The sequence below is a fragment of the Schistocerca nitens genome, chromosome 8 (genome assembly GCF_023898315.1).
Source record: "Schistocerca nitens isolate TAMUIC-IGC-003100 chromosome 8, iqSchNite1.1, whole genome shotgun sequence".
In the NCBI taxonomy this organism is placed as follows: Eukaryota; Metazoa; Arthropoda; class Insecta; order Orthoptera; family Acrididae; genus Schistocerca; species Schistocerca nitens.
Genome location: NC_064621.1, coordinates 397025678 through 397045545, shown reverse-complemented (window position 1 = coordinate 397045545; position 19868 = coordinate 397025678). Strand labels below are relative to the sequence as shown.

The following is a 19868-nucleotide window of genomic DNA, read 5'->3' as shown; positions in this document are numbered from 1 at the left end:
GTGTGATGTAATGGGCATTTGATGTTGAAATACTGTGTAGGAGTATGGTCCGTACGTTACTTTAATACTTGTTTCGTAGATCATGAGTACAATATTTCATAATGATGTGGAATGTGTCAATTTAACTTAAGTTTTCTTTACACAATTATTGTACCTTTTTTTCAGTTACTACTTCATACCTAAAAAAATTGTCTATTGAGTAGAAGGAATTGTCGTTCAGAAATTCTTTTAATATGTTTTTAAATGTTGGTTGTCTATCTGTCTGACTTTGAATGTCATTTGGCAGATTACCAAAGATTTTTGTGGCAGCATAATTCACCCATTTTTGTGTCAGTCAGATTTAACCCAGAATAATGAAGATCATCCTTTCTTCTAGTGTTGTAGCTATGCACTTTGCTATTATTTTTGAATTGAGATGTGTTGTTATAAAAGATTTCATAAGTGAATATATGTATTGTAAAGGTACTGTGAATATCCCGAGGTCCTTAAATAAATGTCTGCAAGGTGATCTTGGGCTCCAGCTATTATTCTGATTACATACTTTTGTGCAATGAATATTTTTTCTCTTAATGATGAATTACCCCAAAATATTATGCCAAATGTAGGCAATGAATGAAAATAGGCACAGTAGACTAATTTGCTGATATGTTTATCACCAAAATTTGCTATAACCCAAATAGCTTCAGTAGATGAAGCTAACCATTCCAGCAGATCATCAATGTGTTTCCTCCAATTCAATTTCTCATCAGCGCACAAACACAGAAATTTTTAATATTCAACCTTAGCAACAGACTTCTGTTCAAAGTCTATATTTATCGATGGTGTTATGCCATTTACTGTACACAGTTGTATATATTGTTTTTTCTCAAAATTTAGTAAGAGTCCATTTGCTGGTAACCACTTAAATAATTTTCAGAAAGACATTATTTACAACATCCTCAGCTAATTCTTGTTTGTTGGGTGTGATTACTATACTTGTATCATCAGCAAAAAGAAGTAGCTTGGCATCTTCATGAATATAGAGTGCCAAGTCATTAATATAGTAAGACAATAAGAAACTCAAGACTGGATCCCGTAGGACACCATTCTTGATACCTCCCTAGTTAGGAGGACTCTGCTGATTTTTGCAGACTGTCTGTAATTGCAACCTTCTGCATTCTTCCAGTTAAATGTGAATTGAACTATTTGTGCACTGCTCCACTCATACTACAATACTTAAGCTTATCTAGAAGAATTTCATGATTTCCGCAGTCACAAGCCTTTGAGAGATCACAAAACATCCAAGTGATGATCATTTATTCAGAGCATTTAATATTTGATCAGTGAAAGCATATACAGAATTTTCTGTTGAAAAGTCTTTCTGAAAACCAAATTGACATTATGTTAGTACTTCATTTTTACAAATATGTGAAGATAACCTTGAATACATTACTTTTCAATAATTTTGGGTAAAGCTGTCAGAAGTGAGACTGGGCACTAGTTGTTAGCATCAGACCTATCCCCTTTTGTGCAATGGTTTAACAATAGCATATTTCATTCTATCTGGAAAAATGCCCTGTTTCAGTGAGCTACTACATATGTGTCTGAGAATCGTACTTATCTGTTGGTAACAAGCCTTTAATACTTTGTTGGAAATATCATCAATTCTGTGTGCATTTCTTTTTTTTGAGTGAACTTACTTTTTTCCTAATTTCATTAGGAGAGGTGGATTGATTTTCAATTTTGTCAAATTGCATAAGTATTGTCTCTTCCACATACAGTCTTGCATTTTATAATGAATAGCTGGATCCTATTTTCCCTACAACATGCGAAAAATTATTATTAAAAATATTTTCTGCTTCTGACTTTTTGCTGACAAACTTTTCATTGAGTTTGAATATAATAGAAGGAAACATTCCACGTGGGAAAAATATATCTAAAAACACAGATGATGTGACTTACCAAACGAAAGTGCTGGCAGGTCGATAGACACACAGACAAACACAAACATACACACGAAATTCAAGCTTTCGCAACAAACTGTTGCCTCATCAGGAAAGAGGGAAGGAGAGGGAAAGACGAAAGGATGTGGGTTTTAAGGGAGAGGGTAAGGAGTCATTCCAATCTCGGGAGCGGAAAGACTTACCTTAGGGGGAAAAAAAGGACGGGTATACACTCGCACACACACACATATCCATCCGCACATACACAGACACAAGCAGACATTTGTAAAGGCCTTTACAAATGTCTGCTTGTGTCTGTGTATGTGCGGATGGATATGTGTGTGTGTGTGTGTGTGTGTGCGAGTGTATACCGTCCTATCAGTGGGCTGCTTTCCTGTACTACCCGAGTAGGAAAATCAAATATTATTTATTTATTTACTTACAAGTGGCAAGGGTTATCAACCAAATGCCTGCTCTATAAGCCTCTTCCATTTCCTTCTCTTGAGTGAACTGTTTGTCCATTCAGGGACGGGTATACACTCGCACACACACACATATCCATCCGCACATACACAGACACAAGCAGACATTTGTAAAGGCCTTTACAAATGTCTGCTTGTGTCTGTGTATGTGCGGATGGATATGTGTGTGCGAGTGTATACCCGTCCTATTTTTCCCCCTAAGGTAAGTCTTTCCGCTCCCGGGATTGGAATGACTCCTTACCCTCTCCCTTAAAACCCACATCCTTTCGTCTTTCCCTCTCCTTCCCTCTTTCCTGATGAGGCAACAGTTTGTTGCAAAAGCTTGAATTTCGTGTGTATGTTTGTGTTTGTTTGTGTGTCTGTCGACCTGCCAGCACTTTCGTTCGGTAAGCCACATCATCTGTGTTTTTAGATATATTTTTCATTGAGTTTGATAGAAATACAGGCTTCCTGTGCTCTGGGTTGGTTTCTTAGGGAAACTATTTTCAAACATACTTACAAAGGTATCATGAAGTAGGTTAAATTTTAAATTAACATAAGGATCCCTGTACACCTCATCTAGTCCTAATTGTTGCAAGCTTTCCCTAAAAAATTTTGTAGGACTGTTTTGCATTAACTGTATGGAGATATGTCATATACCCTAACTATCTGTTCATCAAGACAGACCATTCTCAACATGAAAAGTTTTTATTTGATTAACTTTATCTTGGTCTATAGAATCATTATCTATCAGTGGGCTGCTTTCCTGTACTACCCGAGTAGGAAAATCAAATATTATTTATTTATTTACTTACAAGTGGCAAGGGTTATCAACCAAATGCCTGCTCTATAAGCCTCTTCCATTTCCTTCTCTTGAGTGCACTGTTTGTCCATTCAGTGTTCGTGTTCATCCTAGTTGTGTCCTCCCGGATGTTATTTCTCCACCTACATCTGGGAGTTCCTCTTCTTCCATTAATTGTCCTTCCAAGTGCTATTTTGTGTAGTCTGTTTTCTGTCAGTGTTTCTGCCCAGTTCACCCTTCTCTTCTTTAGCACATCTACAATGTTACGGTGTTTGTATAGCTCTCTTGATTCTTCATTTTTTCTTACCCTCCAGTCTGTGTTATCTTCATCATATACTGGGCCAAAAATTTTCCTTGGTATTTTTCTTTCAAATATTAACAGTTTTTCTACATCTTTCTTCCTAAATTTGAATGCTTCACATCCATATGATGATACCAGTATAATGGTCGACTAATACAAGCGGATTTTGAAGTTAGTACGAAGTGATCTTTTCTGTAAGATTTTGATAAAACTAAAGAGCGTTTTGTTCACTGTTGATAGACAGGCATCTACTTCTACATCCATTCCATTATTGTTACTAAACAGACTCCCTAAGTACTTGAAGCAGTCAACTGTTTTGAAAGTGCCTCCATCTGCAGCTGAAGGTGCATCATTTTGGTTATTCTTACTTATGACCAGATATTCTGTCTTTTCTTCATTAACATGTAATCCTACTTTCTCAGCAATTTTGTAATAATTTTGTATAATTTTGATTAATTATGTTTTTGTACTACTTATTAATGCTACATCATCTATGTAAGCAAGTCTAGTAATGTTCATGAATAACTGATGTCAATTTGAAAGAACCAAGTAATACTTAAAGATCACGCTTTCTATCATACTCTTTCAGAAAACCTACATTGAAATCCCCACAAACAATAATTTGCTTCTCTCTGTCTGACACATAGCACAACAAATAATCCAAGTTTTTCAAAAATAGCTGAAAATTTCCCAATAGAGACACACAGCTACATTGTGCTGGAAACAAAGGCTGTATGAGGGACATTTCATCATTGGCACCAGTGTACATTCTGGATGCAGTGGGTACTACATCATCAGTTACATATGTGAAATTTCATTATTTCCTCAACAGGTCGTTTCATTCCTGACTATGACAGTGGTAGGAATTGTCACAAGCTCAGATTTTCACAGGGAATTAACAAGAAAAGTGTACGAAGAACATTTACTGATTTAGAAACATGTCTTACTCTACTCTATCTACAACATATTTGTTTATATAGGTATTAAAGAATTGGCAGTTCCTGTTACCTTAACTTAGCAGCAGTTTTTACTGTCAGTTGACTTCTGTTTCTATAACTGAATCAGGATGGTCCGAGCTGCTAGAGTTGGTGGTCATGTGTGCATGATGTGTGCTTGCATGTGTGAATGAATGGTGCGTGTTTATCTTTCTTTCAAGTTTTTCTGACAAAGGACATGGCTGAAAGCTTATGTGTATGTGACTTTTAATTGTGCTTGTCTGCAACTTAATCTGTCATCTTTACAGTAAGCAGCAATCTATCTTTTTCTCAGTTGTTAATATTCCAACATGGAGTTTCCTTTGTTTGAAATTTATTCTGCGTAAGTTTAAAAGTTTATAGCATTTTAACAGGAGTTAATGCAGTTTCTCTTTGTTAATCTATAACTTGGGTTATTTCTCATTTCTGGAGGTAGATATTAGTTATGGAGTCTACAAATTACGGTGTGTGAATGAGAGAATGAAATATAAGCATAACAGTTTTACTGTAATACACAGCAAACTCTGTGACTGTTAAATCATTTTCCCTAACCACACCTTGACATTTTACTTTGTCAGCCTAGCTAAGCACATGAATGGGTACAGAAGAATTGCCCACTTTGGGGGATATATAATAATATTTGCTGAGCATACCCTACAGTTTGCTTGATAAACTAGAGTGCCTGTTGCCTCACAAAGGCCATATGCATTCATCCAACTAGTACTAATTTTCCTGAATTTTGGAGATGGAAATTTGTACTCTAACATACTGTTGGATCTCATCACCCTCCTGGACTTACTGTCTATTAACAGTCCCCATGTTCTGTATTTCTCTTGGCCATTTTTGATAGAATTTTGTTAATTACTGGATTTCTTCTTTTTTATTTTCATCTCTCTCTCTCTCCCTCTCTCCCTCCCTCCCTCCCTCCCTCTCTCCCTCTCTCCCTCCCTCTCCCCCCCCTCTCCCCCCTCTCCCCCTCTCCCCCCTCTCCCCCCCTCTCCCCCCACACCGTCTCTCTCTCTCTCTCTCTCTCTCTCTCTCTCTCTCTCTCTCTCTCTCTCCCCCCCTCCCCCCCCTCCCCCCACCGTCTCTCTCTCTCTCTCTCTCTCTCTCTCTCCCCCCCCCCTCCCCCCCCCTCCCCCCCCCTCCCCCCCACCGTCTCTCTCTCTCTCTCTCTCTCTCTCTCTCTCTCTCTCTCTCTCTCCCCCCCCCTCCCCCCCCCTCCCCCCCCCTCCCCCCCACCGTCTCTCTCTCTCTCTCTCTCTCTCTCTCTCTCTCTCTCTCTCTCTCTGGTTCTACCTGTCTCCTTTTATACTTTTCCCCTTGGTCTTAATTGCACAGTTCATTTCACATCTTATTTCTATTGCAGTTAATCCTTCTTGTAGAGAACATCCGTGAGTGGTTTAGTTAGCAATGCCATTGGATCAGGGTTTGAAAAGCTAAGTGATGTGTATATAATGTGTTGGTAGAGGTAAAGAGCAACAATGAGGTGACTGAGGATCCTGTTATCTCTCACACCAACCAAGGCACTGAAATGTGTTGATCTGTTATTAGTGTAACTAGAACAAAATTTGTTTGACATACTGATGTTTTCACTCTTTAAAAAATGATGACTGTCAGTAGGAAAGATGTGAATGAATTACAGAAACAGAAAAAATAGAATTATTATTTCCAAAAAATGAACTGAAAGCAAGTGATATGAAATACAATGTGTTTTAAGTGTAATTATGGCAAGTTGTCAGTTTCTGGCAAGGTTGTGCAAGTAATGCAGGGGACTTTCTGATGTAACATGTAGCATGTTTTGTAAAAATAATAAATAGTAATTTCCAATAAAGCTTGTGCATTTAGGCTTATCGTGGTTTTTTGGTTATCGACACAGTGTTGGGCCTCAGACTTAATAATGTAGACTTACCCTACATCCTGTTTTTCTCTCAGTTCTGTTTTTCCATACTGCTGTGAGACATTATAATACAGTTACAGACTGCAGTAATTAGTATAAATATTATAAATAAATACTCCTAACACTACTCAGCATCTGTCCAAAATATGAGATATTAAGAACTCGTGTGAACTGTTTCAGTTTTGAGGGAGTAACTATTAAACAGTTCTGTCAGATACCTCCTTTTTAATTTCCAAGATATTTTCCAAAATGTCATTAGGAAACATGCAGGAGTTACATTGATGAAGGTATCTGAAGACCTTAATTCATGGAAAAGTGTGGAGGATGTCAGAGGGCTGGTGATGGTATACCTAAAGAGAATAATAATAATAATAATATTAATAATAAATTATTATTAAAAGACAAAACAGATTTAGCTGCTTTTGCTTCATTGCCTTCTGATAGATTTAATTTTATCTAACACCTATCCTGTATCTGATTAGATTCACATCAGTTGCACCAACCACAGTGCTTGTTGCCCAGTTGAATGACTCTTCTACAAGTCAGTTCATTTTTCCAAATGGATGTCTCTGCCTTTGTATCCCATTGTGTGCACATTTCATGTAACTCTACTTTGATGAACGCATCTGTTCTTTACCACCTGAAGCAGTACATGGCCCAGTCACATTAATGTGACCACCACCTACATTTGACATCAGTGTACAATAACCACTCACAGAAGGCAAGCGGCAGCACTAGCATGTCAGGTGGACACGGAAAACAATGCAGAAATGGAGTGATTTATCTGACATCCAAAGGGGCATGATCATTGGCTTTTGGGGCAAGGGTGGAAGCATTTCTGAGAGGCCAAATTTGTAAACTGTTTGCATTCCAATGTGATTAAAGTGTGTCGCAGATGGCAAAATGGCACTACCCAAAACCAACGTTTAAGGCAGTTGTGGTGCACTGCGGGCCATAGATGAAATTTGTGAATGATGGCTGCGGATATGTGTACAGGTGAACAGACATGCTACTGTTGAGCAACTGACCATACAGCTGAACCAAGGGGCTATCAATTGTGTCTCCTCAATGATCGCTCAGCGAACATTGCTGCTTATGAGCCTCCGTGACAGGTGCTTCATTCATGCACCCATGCTGACTGCTGTTCATTGGCAGTGAAGCCTAGAATGTGCATGCCAGTACTGCTGCTGGACTTCCACTGAGAGGTGACAAATGCTCTTTCACATGAATCACATAATGCTTCATCAGTCAGATGCCCATTGGCAGTTGGCGGGGACAGCATGAGACGTCTGAAAGAAAACACTCTGCAACAGTCATCAGAAGTGTCCTGGCCAGATGCTATTTCCTGGGTGATCTCGTTATTCTGGAAGGCTCACTGGATCAACACAAGTATGCATCTATCATAGGGGACCATGTCCACCTCCACATGCTGTTTGTTTTTCCTTGGTATGAATGGATCTACCAGCAGAACAATGCAACATGTCATACAGCTCGCAGTGTACAAGCATGGTTTGAAGAACACCAGAATCAGTTTACTGTACTCCTGTGGTCACCAAACTCCCTGGATCTAAACCGAATTGAGAATCTGCAGGACCACCTTGAACAGGCTGTTCACGCCAAGGATCCTCAGCTGAGAAATCTGGTGTAGCTGGCCATGGCACTGGAATTGGCATGGCTCTACATTCCTGTTGGTACCTTCCAGAACCTCATTGACTCTCTTCCTGCACATTTTGCAGTGGTCCACACTGCAAAATGTGTTATTCAGGATTTGACAGGTGGTCACATTTATGTGACTGGGTAGTGTACAACTCAGTATTAAGTTTTCCTGTGTCATAATTCCACTGCTCCATTATTCATCATAAGAGTTGTTCTGATTTTTCCTCTTTTTGAAACTTATTTTAAAAGATGTGATGGCTTCTGACTGTTATTTACTATGTGGGGCCAGTCAGCAATGTAACACTTTTTTTTTTCTCTGTGAATTTCACTTGAAAACATGTGGCATTCGCTGAAGGACAGCATGGAATATTCTCGCTTCAGACCCTGTAGTTCCATGAAGTTCTGATAGGTGGTGATGCAATACGTAGTCTTCAAAATGGTGTCTGTAATGGAGGTGCAGTCCAAGCAGAGAGCTGTTATTGAGTTTCTTTTGGCGGAAAACCAGAGCATCGCAGACAGTTATAGCTGCTTGCAGAATGTCTGCGGAGACCTGGCAGTGAACAAAAGTATGGTGAGTCATTGGGTGAGGTGTCTGTCATCCTTGCAACAAAGTTGCACAACCCTGTCCACTCTCCTGCAAGCTAACCGGCCGGCAAAGCTGTGCTCCTGCAGTGTTGGATACGCAGGCACACTCATTAGAGGCGATCGATGGATCACAATCGGACACCTCGCTGCTTAACTGGCCCTCTGTTGGTAGTGCTGACACATTTGTTTGCCATTTGGGATGCTCAGAGGTGTGTACCTGCTGGGTTCTTGCTGCCCAACAGAAGATATAAGAGCACCAAAAAACCATACGTGCAGAATTGCTTGCACAGTACGAGGCTGATAATGAAATTTTTTGTCAAACATTGTCACAGGTAATGAAACGTGGGTTCATAACTTCAAACTGAAACAAAATGGCAATTCATGGAGTAGCACCACACCACCCCTTCTCTGAAGAAAACATTAAAAGATGCACCCTCAACTGGTAAAGTCATGGCAACGGTCTTACGGGAGTCTGAATGGATTGTTCTGTTTGATGTCCTCCCTCATTGTGCAACAATCATCTCTGAAGTTTGTGTGCTACCTTCATGAAATTAAAGGAATGACATCTGTGTGTTTGTAGCCACAAAAATGCAAACGAACTTCTCCTTCTTCAAGACAACTCAAGGACTAACACAAATCTGCACACCCAAGAGGAGCTCACAAAATTTCATTGGACTGTTTTTCTCATCCCCCCTACAGCCTAGGTTATGCACCTTTCTACTTCCATCTGTTTGGCCCAATGAAGGATTTACTCCACAGGAAGCAGTACATGGATAGTGGGAAGGTTATTGGTGCAGCAAGATGTTGACTCCAGTGTTGACCAGTAGAGTGGTACCATGCAGGCATAATGGCCACCCTTCCAATAAGGTAGCATAAGGCTGTTTCATTCAGTGGAGATGATGTACAAAAGTAGGGTTTTATAGCTGTAAGAGTTGGGAATAATACTCTGTGTTGGAATTCTGAATAAAACCAACATGCTTTCAGAAAAAAGTGTGTTGCATTAATTATTGAACTTCCCTTGTACTATCAATTTTTCTAGTTTTATTGCTTTGTAATATGTACATTGTACTGGTGTTTTTCAGGTTTTTGGCCAGGAGATGATTGTGAATTTGGTCTAACTTCTTTCCATACAAGAGGACACTTGTATCACAGACGAGAATTCTGTAGCACTTACGATGAGGAGGAAGCTTTACACAGTCAAGCAGTCTTGGCTTCCTATGCATGGCTTCTGGCACAAGCCTGTTACAAAGGTACAGTTCTAAATGTAATGTTTATGTTGTTAGAGCAGATCAAATATTCTGTTGAATATTAATTTGTTGTTTGCTATAGAATGTGATGAGTTGTGTTGTTTATTAAACCTAGTAATTTTGTTACTTTTGTTGAACTCAATTTTAGTGCATTTACTTTGGGGAATGTGCTAATTTATATACTTTTTCCCCCTTCAATTAATTATATTTCAGTTTAATTGTTGAAGCTTAGGATTGATATTACATTTGTGCTATTCACTAATACATACAAAATACCTTAGAATAAATGTGTAAGTGCAGGGTTGTAATTGTTATCTGTGATAGTAGCAGTCAGGAAATTCTAATGAGTTTTCCCAAAACATTTTTCTAATGTTTTAACTTCTTTTAGGTTTCTCTACATACAATGATGTGACTTATCCATTTGTCACTCAAACTGTTGTAACAAATGGTCAACTGTGGTCACTTTATACTTATCAGTTGAACACAACCTTGGTACATTCTGAGTATGCATTAAGGAATGAGGAATGCAATTTCTGCTGGGGCACAGCCCCCTTAAAACTGTTTGAAGAAGTGAAAGACACAGAAGTTGTAGGTAAATAAGACTTGATACTTGTAAAATACTTTTTATATTTTCTTCGTATGTTTGGTTTCCATTATTTTTATCAGTTTTTTAAGGCCTAGTGCTTTTCATGATGCATCATGCAAACATCATACTATGTATTTTATAATTTCGGTACACGTTCATTTAATGCAAAATATTTTCTTGGTTAGTATCCAAATAAAGTGCAATTGATGCAGCTACATAGGGCAACTTTTATTACTTTTTTGTTTATGCTCTTGCTATAACGCTAACAGCAGTGTTCTTCAAATTCAGTGCCTGAGATATTGTTCAACTTCAGAAATTGAGATATTGTTCAACTTCAGAAATGTATTAAATTTGTCTTTTGTAGTCCTTAGTTGGTTCTGCACTGGGATGTCACTTCTCTTTGCTTTTTCATTAAAATTTATAGTAGTTGAAACCTTGTCAGTATTCTAGTAGCAGATATTTCCATAACACAGAATGACTAATTCCATCACACAGTTTTTATTTCAATGTTTCTCTTAACGTAGTTAGTTCATTAAAAAAAAAAAAAAATCTCAAAATAAACTCGCTAATCCAACAGAATTTCTTTAGACAATGTAGTTTACTTTCACAGAGTCACAGTAAATCAAATGCAGACAGTCTTTTGGTAAGAAATTCAAACAGCAACTGATTAGTGCAGCATGTTTAGTATAAGTCATTTACAATATTTTTCTGCTGTTTTACAATTACAGTGCTTAAATTATGATCACAGGGAATGAGAACAAAATGACAGTACCTTTTTGTGGTCACTGGCTATCAGCTAAATGCTGGTGCAGAAATGGTGCACTTCCAATAGAGTATACGAAGCTATGTTGCTCCAATCTCCACTTTTTCTACATGAAGCAGACACAATAACAATTTTGTAATTATTTCAAAAATATTCATTAAGTGTGTTGTTTTAGGGTGTATACGACTCGGGACAACCGGGAGATCCGGGAAAAACCCGGGAATTTTTTCATCCAGGAGAAAACCAGGAAAAACCCGGGATACTTTTAGAATTCCAGGAATTTTTCATTGTTTCAGCTTTCAGTTAAATTTTTGTAATTTTGACTGGTAAGAACTGATACTCTAACAAAGAATATTACTGTATCCCGCTACTGCGGAATAATACTTCAACAATAAAACATAAACGAGATAAAAAAATGAAAATAACTTAAATTGCAAAGGAAATGTGCCATATACGACGATGACACACAGTGCTCATGCAAGCGTCTGCCAAATGAAAATGTGTCAAAGGCTTTAGGAAGACTATGCAGTGCTTCATAACAACAAATTGCCTCCAATGAGCGTGAAGTCGCAATTGTTTACATTCAATTTGTTTTAGCAGTTACATGCGGTCTCATGCGCATGCGCAGTTGAGTCATGTTTGAGTAGTAGATTCTCCCGCTTCTGGCTACAGGAATGTGGCTGTTGGCTGTGCAAACAGCTAGATGCTACTGGGAAAAGGGGGTGCCAAATTCATATTCTTGAGGGGAAAAAACTTGTTTCACAAAGCGCCTAGCATCCGGTGCACGTTTGTCTATCGATTATTCATATGATTTTTAAACGCTTCCCTGTTGGTTTTTGAATATTTTTGAACACATTTTAAGTTTATTTCTGAATGAATCATAAGTTGACTTTTGAATGCATGCATAGTGTATGTGATGTCTCTGTCAGGAGAATCCTCGTCGCATCTAGAAATAAACTTTCCGCAGACAAAAGGGGACGGGGCTATACGAGCTGAGCGGAATAAAGCCGAACGGATGAATGCCAATCGCTGTCTGATCATGTGGTTGATTGGGTTTGTGAATGATCAGCATTGTTATAATTACTAGCGAAATTCATAGATTCAGACTATCAGAATGGAAATAAACGACTGACAGGAATAACAGGTGAGAGAGATTACGTATTATCTTCTCTATGTATCCAAGAAAATGAAATTTTGACAGAAAATTTTTGGCCAGATCGCTACACTAATAAGGACTAGTAGTACAGTCCCCGGCTAGCAGCCGTGTAAGTTCTATTCTGGAAGTAACGTGGAAAATGTGTTGTTCAAAAACATAATAATGCCTAACCGGAAAATAATCGCAGGATAACTAAACCTGTGATTCTGGCAAGGTTGACAGTGGCAGCAATAGCTACAGAATTGGTGAAGACAAGATTGTTTGTGGAACGAAAAAGTAGAAGAAACGGGGAGATCACACAAATTATGGAAGAATAAGACAAATCCAAATTTATATAAAAATTTCGTAATACTACTTTTCGATCTCGTGCTTGAGAAGCTGGTGCATATGAATGAAATGTGAAACTATTTCCTAACGTAAAGCTTTTTGAAACTTCCTGGCAGATTAAAACTGTGTGCCCGACTGAGACTCGAACTCGGGACCTTTGCCTTTCGCGGGCAAATGCTCTACCAACTGAGCTACCGAAGCACGACTCACGCCCGGTACTCACAGCTTCACTTCTGCCAGTATCTCGTCTCCTACCTTCCAAACTTTACAGAAGCTCTCCTGTGAACAGGTTCGCAGGAGAGCTTCTGTAAAGTTTGGAAGGTAGGAGACGAGATACTGGCAGAAGTGAAGCTGTGAGTACCGGGCGTGAGTCGTGCTTCGGTACCTCAGTTGGTAGAGCACTTGCCTGCGAAAGGCAAAGCTCCCGAGTTCGAGTCTCGGTCGGGCACACAGTTTTAATCTGCCAGGAAGTTTCATATCAGCGCACACTCCGCTGCAGAGTGAAAATCTCATTCTATAAAGCTTTTTGCTTGTAGTAGGCCTAATAGGCATTTGATATTGGCACTTCATGGAATATATTCTGTCGTGTTATAAAAATGGCCATTTGTGCCAAAACAGTCTCATTTATTTGGTGTGTTACAAAATTGCTGCCATATTAGAAAGGCCTATTTTGTTTTATCTAGCAGGCAGTGACAAAACAGAGGTAATCAGATTCAGAAACCACACCAGTCCTGGGCATTATTTGTATTAACAGCTTTTTCAGTATTAGATAATGACATTTCAGTTTCTAGTGTAGCAAAACGTTTGATGAACTTTGATGAGGTAATAGATTCTTTCACAGAAAGGAAATCAAGCCATCTAAAGCTGTAGCAAGATTAGAGAGAAAAAAATGCTAGGAGCTAAGGTTTGAAGAAATGTGTAATTTCTTGCTTATCTCTTGTCAGTATTGGTTTTATATATCATATATTTAATTTTATGTCACACAAAATAGCAAGTTATTAACCAATAGGCAGATTTTCTGAAGAGTTCTTGTTCTCTCGATTACAAATAATCCCATCCGCTATTACTTGCGAGATTTTTTTAAAGAGGGGCATGCTGTCAAACCGGCCGACTGGGAGCAGGAGAGGCACCACAGGACATTTCAATTTCCACTCTCCTGAATATAGTTTGGACGCGCAGTAGAAAAATGCTTTATGAAGAGGTGTGGCACTGCACTTTGGCATACTTAAGACCAAATAATGTGTCTTACATGAATACATATGTTTTGTGTTTCAGACTTTTCAGAAAGATGTGCGCTACAAGATGAACATATTTTGAAATTTCGTTTTTTTGTAGTATTGACCCGGTTTGCAAATGTCGTAGATCCGGGGTTGATGCGCAGAGCAGTCTGAGTTATAGTGGGTAGTCTCCACGTGGCCCGTGTTTACATTTAGTGATTTTGCTGTTTCCCCTTTGTTGACTCTCACGTCAAATGAAGACAAAACGGATATCTTTGGCCAGGAGCTATCAGTGAATTAAAACACATTCACATAATTACAGAAGACTGAAATATGTCACTAGTTTCAGATTTTATTTTATTTCCACCTTTCTGACAGTCAAGCATTAATCGCCTTGCAGAACAATGAAGTTATTTTTGTGTGTTTGCTAAAGAAATTTGACTTTTGTTAACCTTTTCCACAAAGACAGTCAATGTATTTGAAACAAAATGTTTAATTCCACAGTACTGGCTAGTTTCAACTGTTCGCTGCATTTCAAGTGCACATTTTCATTTTCTAGAATGTATAGCATTATGCCATAATAAAGAACCAAACATGATATAATACACTTTGGTGCTCCAAGAAAATTTACGTCCCAAAAACCACACTGAAAAGTTTAATATCAGGTCGTGGTCTACTTCATTGGGAATCTGGACATATGAATGTGCCCTTTAAGTATGCACTTTAAATGTGCACATTTTAATATGGTTCACGAAATTCCGATGCTCTTGCAGTATCTTCTGATGTCTTGTTTCTTTTATGACATAATGTATGACCTTTCATTGTTTTACACGTACGTACATACGAGCTTCCTGCGTCATGATAGCTACCCAAGTGCTGTGTTGCCTGTTATCTGCGCTCTCTGGCAACTGCTGAAACGAACCTATTTCTAACAGGTCGTGGGAAAATATTGCGAATAGAGGTTTGAAAAGCGCAACTTTCAAAGCAAATATCATTTTACGTAAGTTGAACTATGTGCAAGAATGTACCATTAATTTATTAAATGACAGAGTGTTTGACTCTCATTTAAAAATCAACTCTTTGATGACGAGCCATTTAGAATAATTTCGAACCTTGGAGATCAGACATTTATGTCATTATTAAAAACTTTACTGGCACATTTGTGTGATATATCTTAAAGTGTAACACGCATAAAAAAGATAAACAGTGTATGTGAAAGCTTAGCTTCTCTTGCAGCTTGAGGCCAGTATTATATGTGAAAGCTTTTCTTTTCTTGTAGCAACACAATGTATATTAATTTAAACTATTAACTTTCCCTGTTTGTGTGTTCGTGCTACTTAACAGTGGTGTTGCTGTTGGTTGACATCATCACGTGTCCTATGCTCTGAATATCCTCTGTCATCAGCTGGCGAGACCACGTGACATGAGCTACAAACGGCTTACAAAAGCGCATCGAAATCTCGATTTCAATGATTCGGAAAGTAGCATGTGGTGTTTGGTGGAATTTTAATGTATACATTCGTAATACAAAAATACTCTGCGTAGATGTTGCTGCACATCAAAGATATTTCCAAAACATGTCTTTTTTCCCTGAGTTTCGTTTTCTAAGTGTGGGGAAATTGTACACCCGTGTATGAAACCATAACCATCAAAGGATTGATAAGGGAAAATATACTGTCACCCAGGAGAAAGTGTATTTTTAACCAGGAAAAACCCGGGAATTTTTTTTCCTTGTCCACGTATACACCATGTGTTTATAAACAAATATTTACCTTACGTCACTCGGGTGGCAAAGATGGCAGTGTGATCAAAAATTCTGCCACGCTACAAGCTTACACCACTAAATATAATATAATTGAACTAACAAGTTCTAAATACAAAAATGTAGAGCCAATGTGAAACCCTTAAAAATAAATAAATACTTCCACAACATCTGCAGTGTCATGCTTTACAATCGTAAGCCATTTAAGGCAAACTACATCATGAATGTCTGGTTAAAATAACTTGGAATTAGTTCCTACAGCTACAGTTATTAACATCACAGGTGAGCTGTCTGCTGTTGCCAGTGCACTACAATAAAGTGTCAGTTCACTTGCAGTGTTTGAATAGTATGGTGTTAGTGGGCACAACCGAGTGCCTAGTTAACTGTTACTGGCCACTTTGGGCAAAAATGCTTTCTGCCATTGTAAGAAGCCTGCTCTCTTCATATTCTTGACATATTGTCAGTTGGAACAGTGACCAGTACGCTTTAGAAATAATGTATGTTTTAATCTGTAGTTGCAATTTTTTATTTTGCCTAGTGGCTACCATCCTCGGGTCATCATCTGTCGCGCACTCATCTTGCTCACTTCCCAAGTAGGTGTGACACACATACTTTGGAAGCAAGCATGGCGGCTTCTTGAAAAGAGCTGACCAGTGAGAAATTTCTTCAGTTTGTAGAATAGATGGAAGTTTGAGAGATTCAAGGGAGCCAAATCTGGGGAATAAGGTGGATTTTCCAGCACTTCATAGTGCAGATCCCTCAATTTCCCCATTGCCAAAACACTTTTGTGGGCAGGTGGATTGTCCTGACGAAATACGATTTTTTTCTTTTTTAACTGTTTTGCTGAATGCTTGCATCCAGTTTCATTAGAAGTTGAGAATAGCATTCTTTAGTTATGGTTTTACATTTGTCAAGATAGTCAACAAAATTTCTTTTGCATCCCAAAACACTGATGCCAAAATCTTTTCTGTCGATGGCACCGTTCTCACCTTCTTTGAATTTGTAAGGCTGGCTTCTGTCCCATTGCATAGACTGCTCTTTGGATTTGGATGAGTAGTGTAGTGTCGGCAGACTTGCCAACACTACGCACACTAATTGAAAGAGGCGGCCAAGATGCACGCGCTAACTCATGAAGGATGGAGTGAGGTCTGAAACAGGAGACTTAATGAATGCTATAAAGAAAAGTACGTAGCTTCTGGACTACTTAACTTTTAATCCGTCCTTGTATACATCGTTCTTGATTATACATCTGGAGATTGTGGCGATACAAATGAGACTCGTATGATACATGCACTGATACAATTGGCGTCTTGCTAAGTCGTAGCCATTAACTTAGCTGAAGGCTATTCTAACTGTCTCTCGGCAAATGAGAGCAAAGGCTTTGTCAGTATAGTCGCTAGCAACGTCATCGTACAACTGGGGCGAGTTCTCGTACGTCTCTCGAGACCTGCCGTGTGGTGGCGCTCGGTCTGCGATCACACAGTGGCGACACGCGGGTCCGACATGTACTAATGGACCACAGCCGATTTAAGCTACCACCTAGCAAGTGTGGTGTCTGGCAGTGACACCACAAGTAGGGTGAATCCGTGTTTCATCCACTGTCACAAAAAGTCAGTTTTTATTCAAACACACTAAGCACTTTTCAGAAAGCATCAAGCAAATGCGTTTGTGGTCTGCAGTGAGCACATGCACCATTAAACTTACACAAAGGCTGTCTTATGTTCAATTGCTGGTGCAAAATATGACCAACATGTTCCTTTGATATCCCTAGAGCCTTAGTAATTTCACACACCTTAATATGTTGATCTGCCAAAATCATATTATGTACTTAGTCAATTATTTCTGGTGTGCTTGCACTTTTTGGATGTCCTTTACTTGGATCATCATAGATTCTTTCATGGACATGTTTAAACTCGATTGCCCATTTATTGACAGTGGAAATTGAAGGTGAAGAGCCACCTTACACATATACGATCTGCAAATGAATTTCTCTCTGTGTTAAACATTCTTTTACATTTGAATGTGAGAAGAAATCATAATGTGAGCAGTGCTGTGATCTCTGGGCGAGGCCGAGTACTTTTCAGACAGCCCTGTATGCTTAAATGTATCATGTAATTGTGATTGAAAATAAAATTGCTGTATATTGTGATATGTTCAGTTATTATGTTTCAATGATCATATTGCTCATTTTAAATTACATGTCAGTGAAACATGCCATTCAACAATGACTACTATAGTGTCAGATTTTTTTACCTTAATCAAATGATTTAGATTATATGCATTATGAGACTAATAAATGACAATTCAGTGTCTACCACACTAAGCCTCTCCTACACTGAATTGTTTGCGCTCCCAGGCCAACTTGCTTATTCACGGTGACCACCAAAGTGCAGCTCAGTCCTGCAGTGTATTTTCTTGCATGACAATATGTTACTCTGTGTGTGCGTGCTCGCGTGTTCATATATGTGCAGAGGCAAATTTATATTAGTTTTTCGGTGTATTATGTTCATTTCCATACATGTTTGTTTTGTTTTTAGGTTTTAATGACAAGCTGCTGAAGATGATTATTGCGTTGTACACTACTGCACCACAAGAGAGAGTGGGAGTGAACCTGCGGCCATATCTGAAAGAGGGCAAACATTTGGTTGCACTCATTGATGATCCAGAACGAAGAGAATGGCTTGAAACTAGGTTCAAACATATGTATTCTTGTAGACCACGAATGAGGTTGCCATATGAATTATATCATTGGGAGAAGATATACAAGGTGTGCAATAGCTGTTGATCATCTTTTTTTCTGCAAAAATTTAATATCATTGTTGTTGAATGTAAATGCTATATTAAATAGAGAGCTATCCACAAAAGCTACTAAAAATTAAGCTCCCCCTATTCATAGTTCAGCACATAATGACAAGGGGTGGGGGGGGGGGGGGGGAGATGATGCAAAGAACTGAGGCAGAGATGGCAATAAATATTCTGTGTGTGCATTTTTCTTTTATTCCCTTTTTCTGTAGTAAGTTCAACACTTCTTACAGTTTAGAATGTAAAGTCTTTATTATTTTATACATCATAGGTCTCAATTTGTCTTGCTCTACCAGACATATTTTTTATAGTAGAAACTGTATTGCAAACAAAGGTGCTATGAAATTAATTGTTCTTTCACTTTTATTAAAAGTTCTCAGTAAGAAATTTCTGTTTTGTGGTAAATTTTATCTACTTGCTGTGGACTTTTCTTTTTGGCAACAAACAGTTGCTAAAATTCCCAATTAAAAATATCGTCACGTTTGCCTCCTATGATTTCCCACAGCATATTGTAGTACAGCTGTGATTATGTGATGTGATTTCTATTTTAAAATGAAATTATTTCTGGTTCTACTTTTCTGCATTTCTTTTGGTGTGGTATTCAGCATTTATGTCATGAGAAAATTACATGTCCAATGCAGCTGTGAAATTCTGGAGGACATGTTCTTGTGTTGTGTTTGTAAATTAAATAAATAAAATCTTGAAATGTTAGCTTCCTCTTGTGCACTGTTCATCAGCTTTTAAATAGGATTTACTAAACAGTAAACATCTGTTAATAATTAATATTTTCAAATATGAGACAGCATATCTTCTTTTCCACATGCCATTGCAAATGTAAGTTACTTCAGTACCTCACTATGCCTAAATTTACATAAAAGCATGTTATATTTGTGCAGGTGGACCATAAAACTAGACCTATGGATGCTCGCAGACGCCCATTTGAGCTAGGCATCAATCCATTCAGACGTCAGTATGATGAACATGTACCAGAGTACATTCCAAAAAGTCTGCGGCCAGAGGAGGACAAGAAAACTAAGTGGAAGAAGACTTATTATCCCTTGTCAGAAAATGATTACAAGAAAAGTAGAAAGTAGATTTGTGATCTACAAATTTGTTATTTTGTAAGCAGTGAATATTGTGAATAAAGTTGCCATAAATAAAAATAAAATATATTATGAATATTCTTAAGAATTTGCTATTCCCATGAATGTCTCACAATACTGTTAGTCTATGAGGACTTCATAAAGACTTACTTTAACAATGCCAAGGAAAGATATGGGTTGGGGTTGGGATGGTCTGCTGAGGCATAAAGTTTATCAAATTCAGCTGTAGATTGTGTTTCACCTTTTATATGTAACTACCACAAGATCATCAATTTTCCTCACAATGTAACTCGGGATAGTTTTT

General features: G+C 38.2%; 1 protein-coding gene across 1 annotated transcript in view; it reads left to right on the top strand.

Moving 5' to 3' along the window:
- LOC126199042 (28S ribosomal protein S30, mitochondrial) overlaps nt 1-19621 on the top strand; it is an 82760-nt gene extending 63139 nt beyond the window's left edge. Inside the window, exons 4-7 of the mRNA XM_049935747.1 lie at nt 9684-9851; nt 10237-10440; nt 18197-18426; nt 19358-19621. Coding sequence (XP_049791704.1) covers nt 9684-9851; nt 10237-10440; nt 18197-18426; nt 19358-19555 — 800 coding nt within the window. The 3' untranslated portion in view covers nt 19556-19621. The remainder of the gene's footprint in view (nt 1-9683; nt 9852-10236; nt 10441-18196; nt 18427-19357) is intronic.
- Nucleotides 19622-19868: the final 247 nt, after the last annotated feature.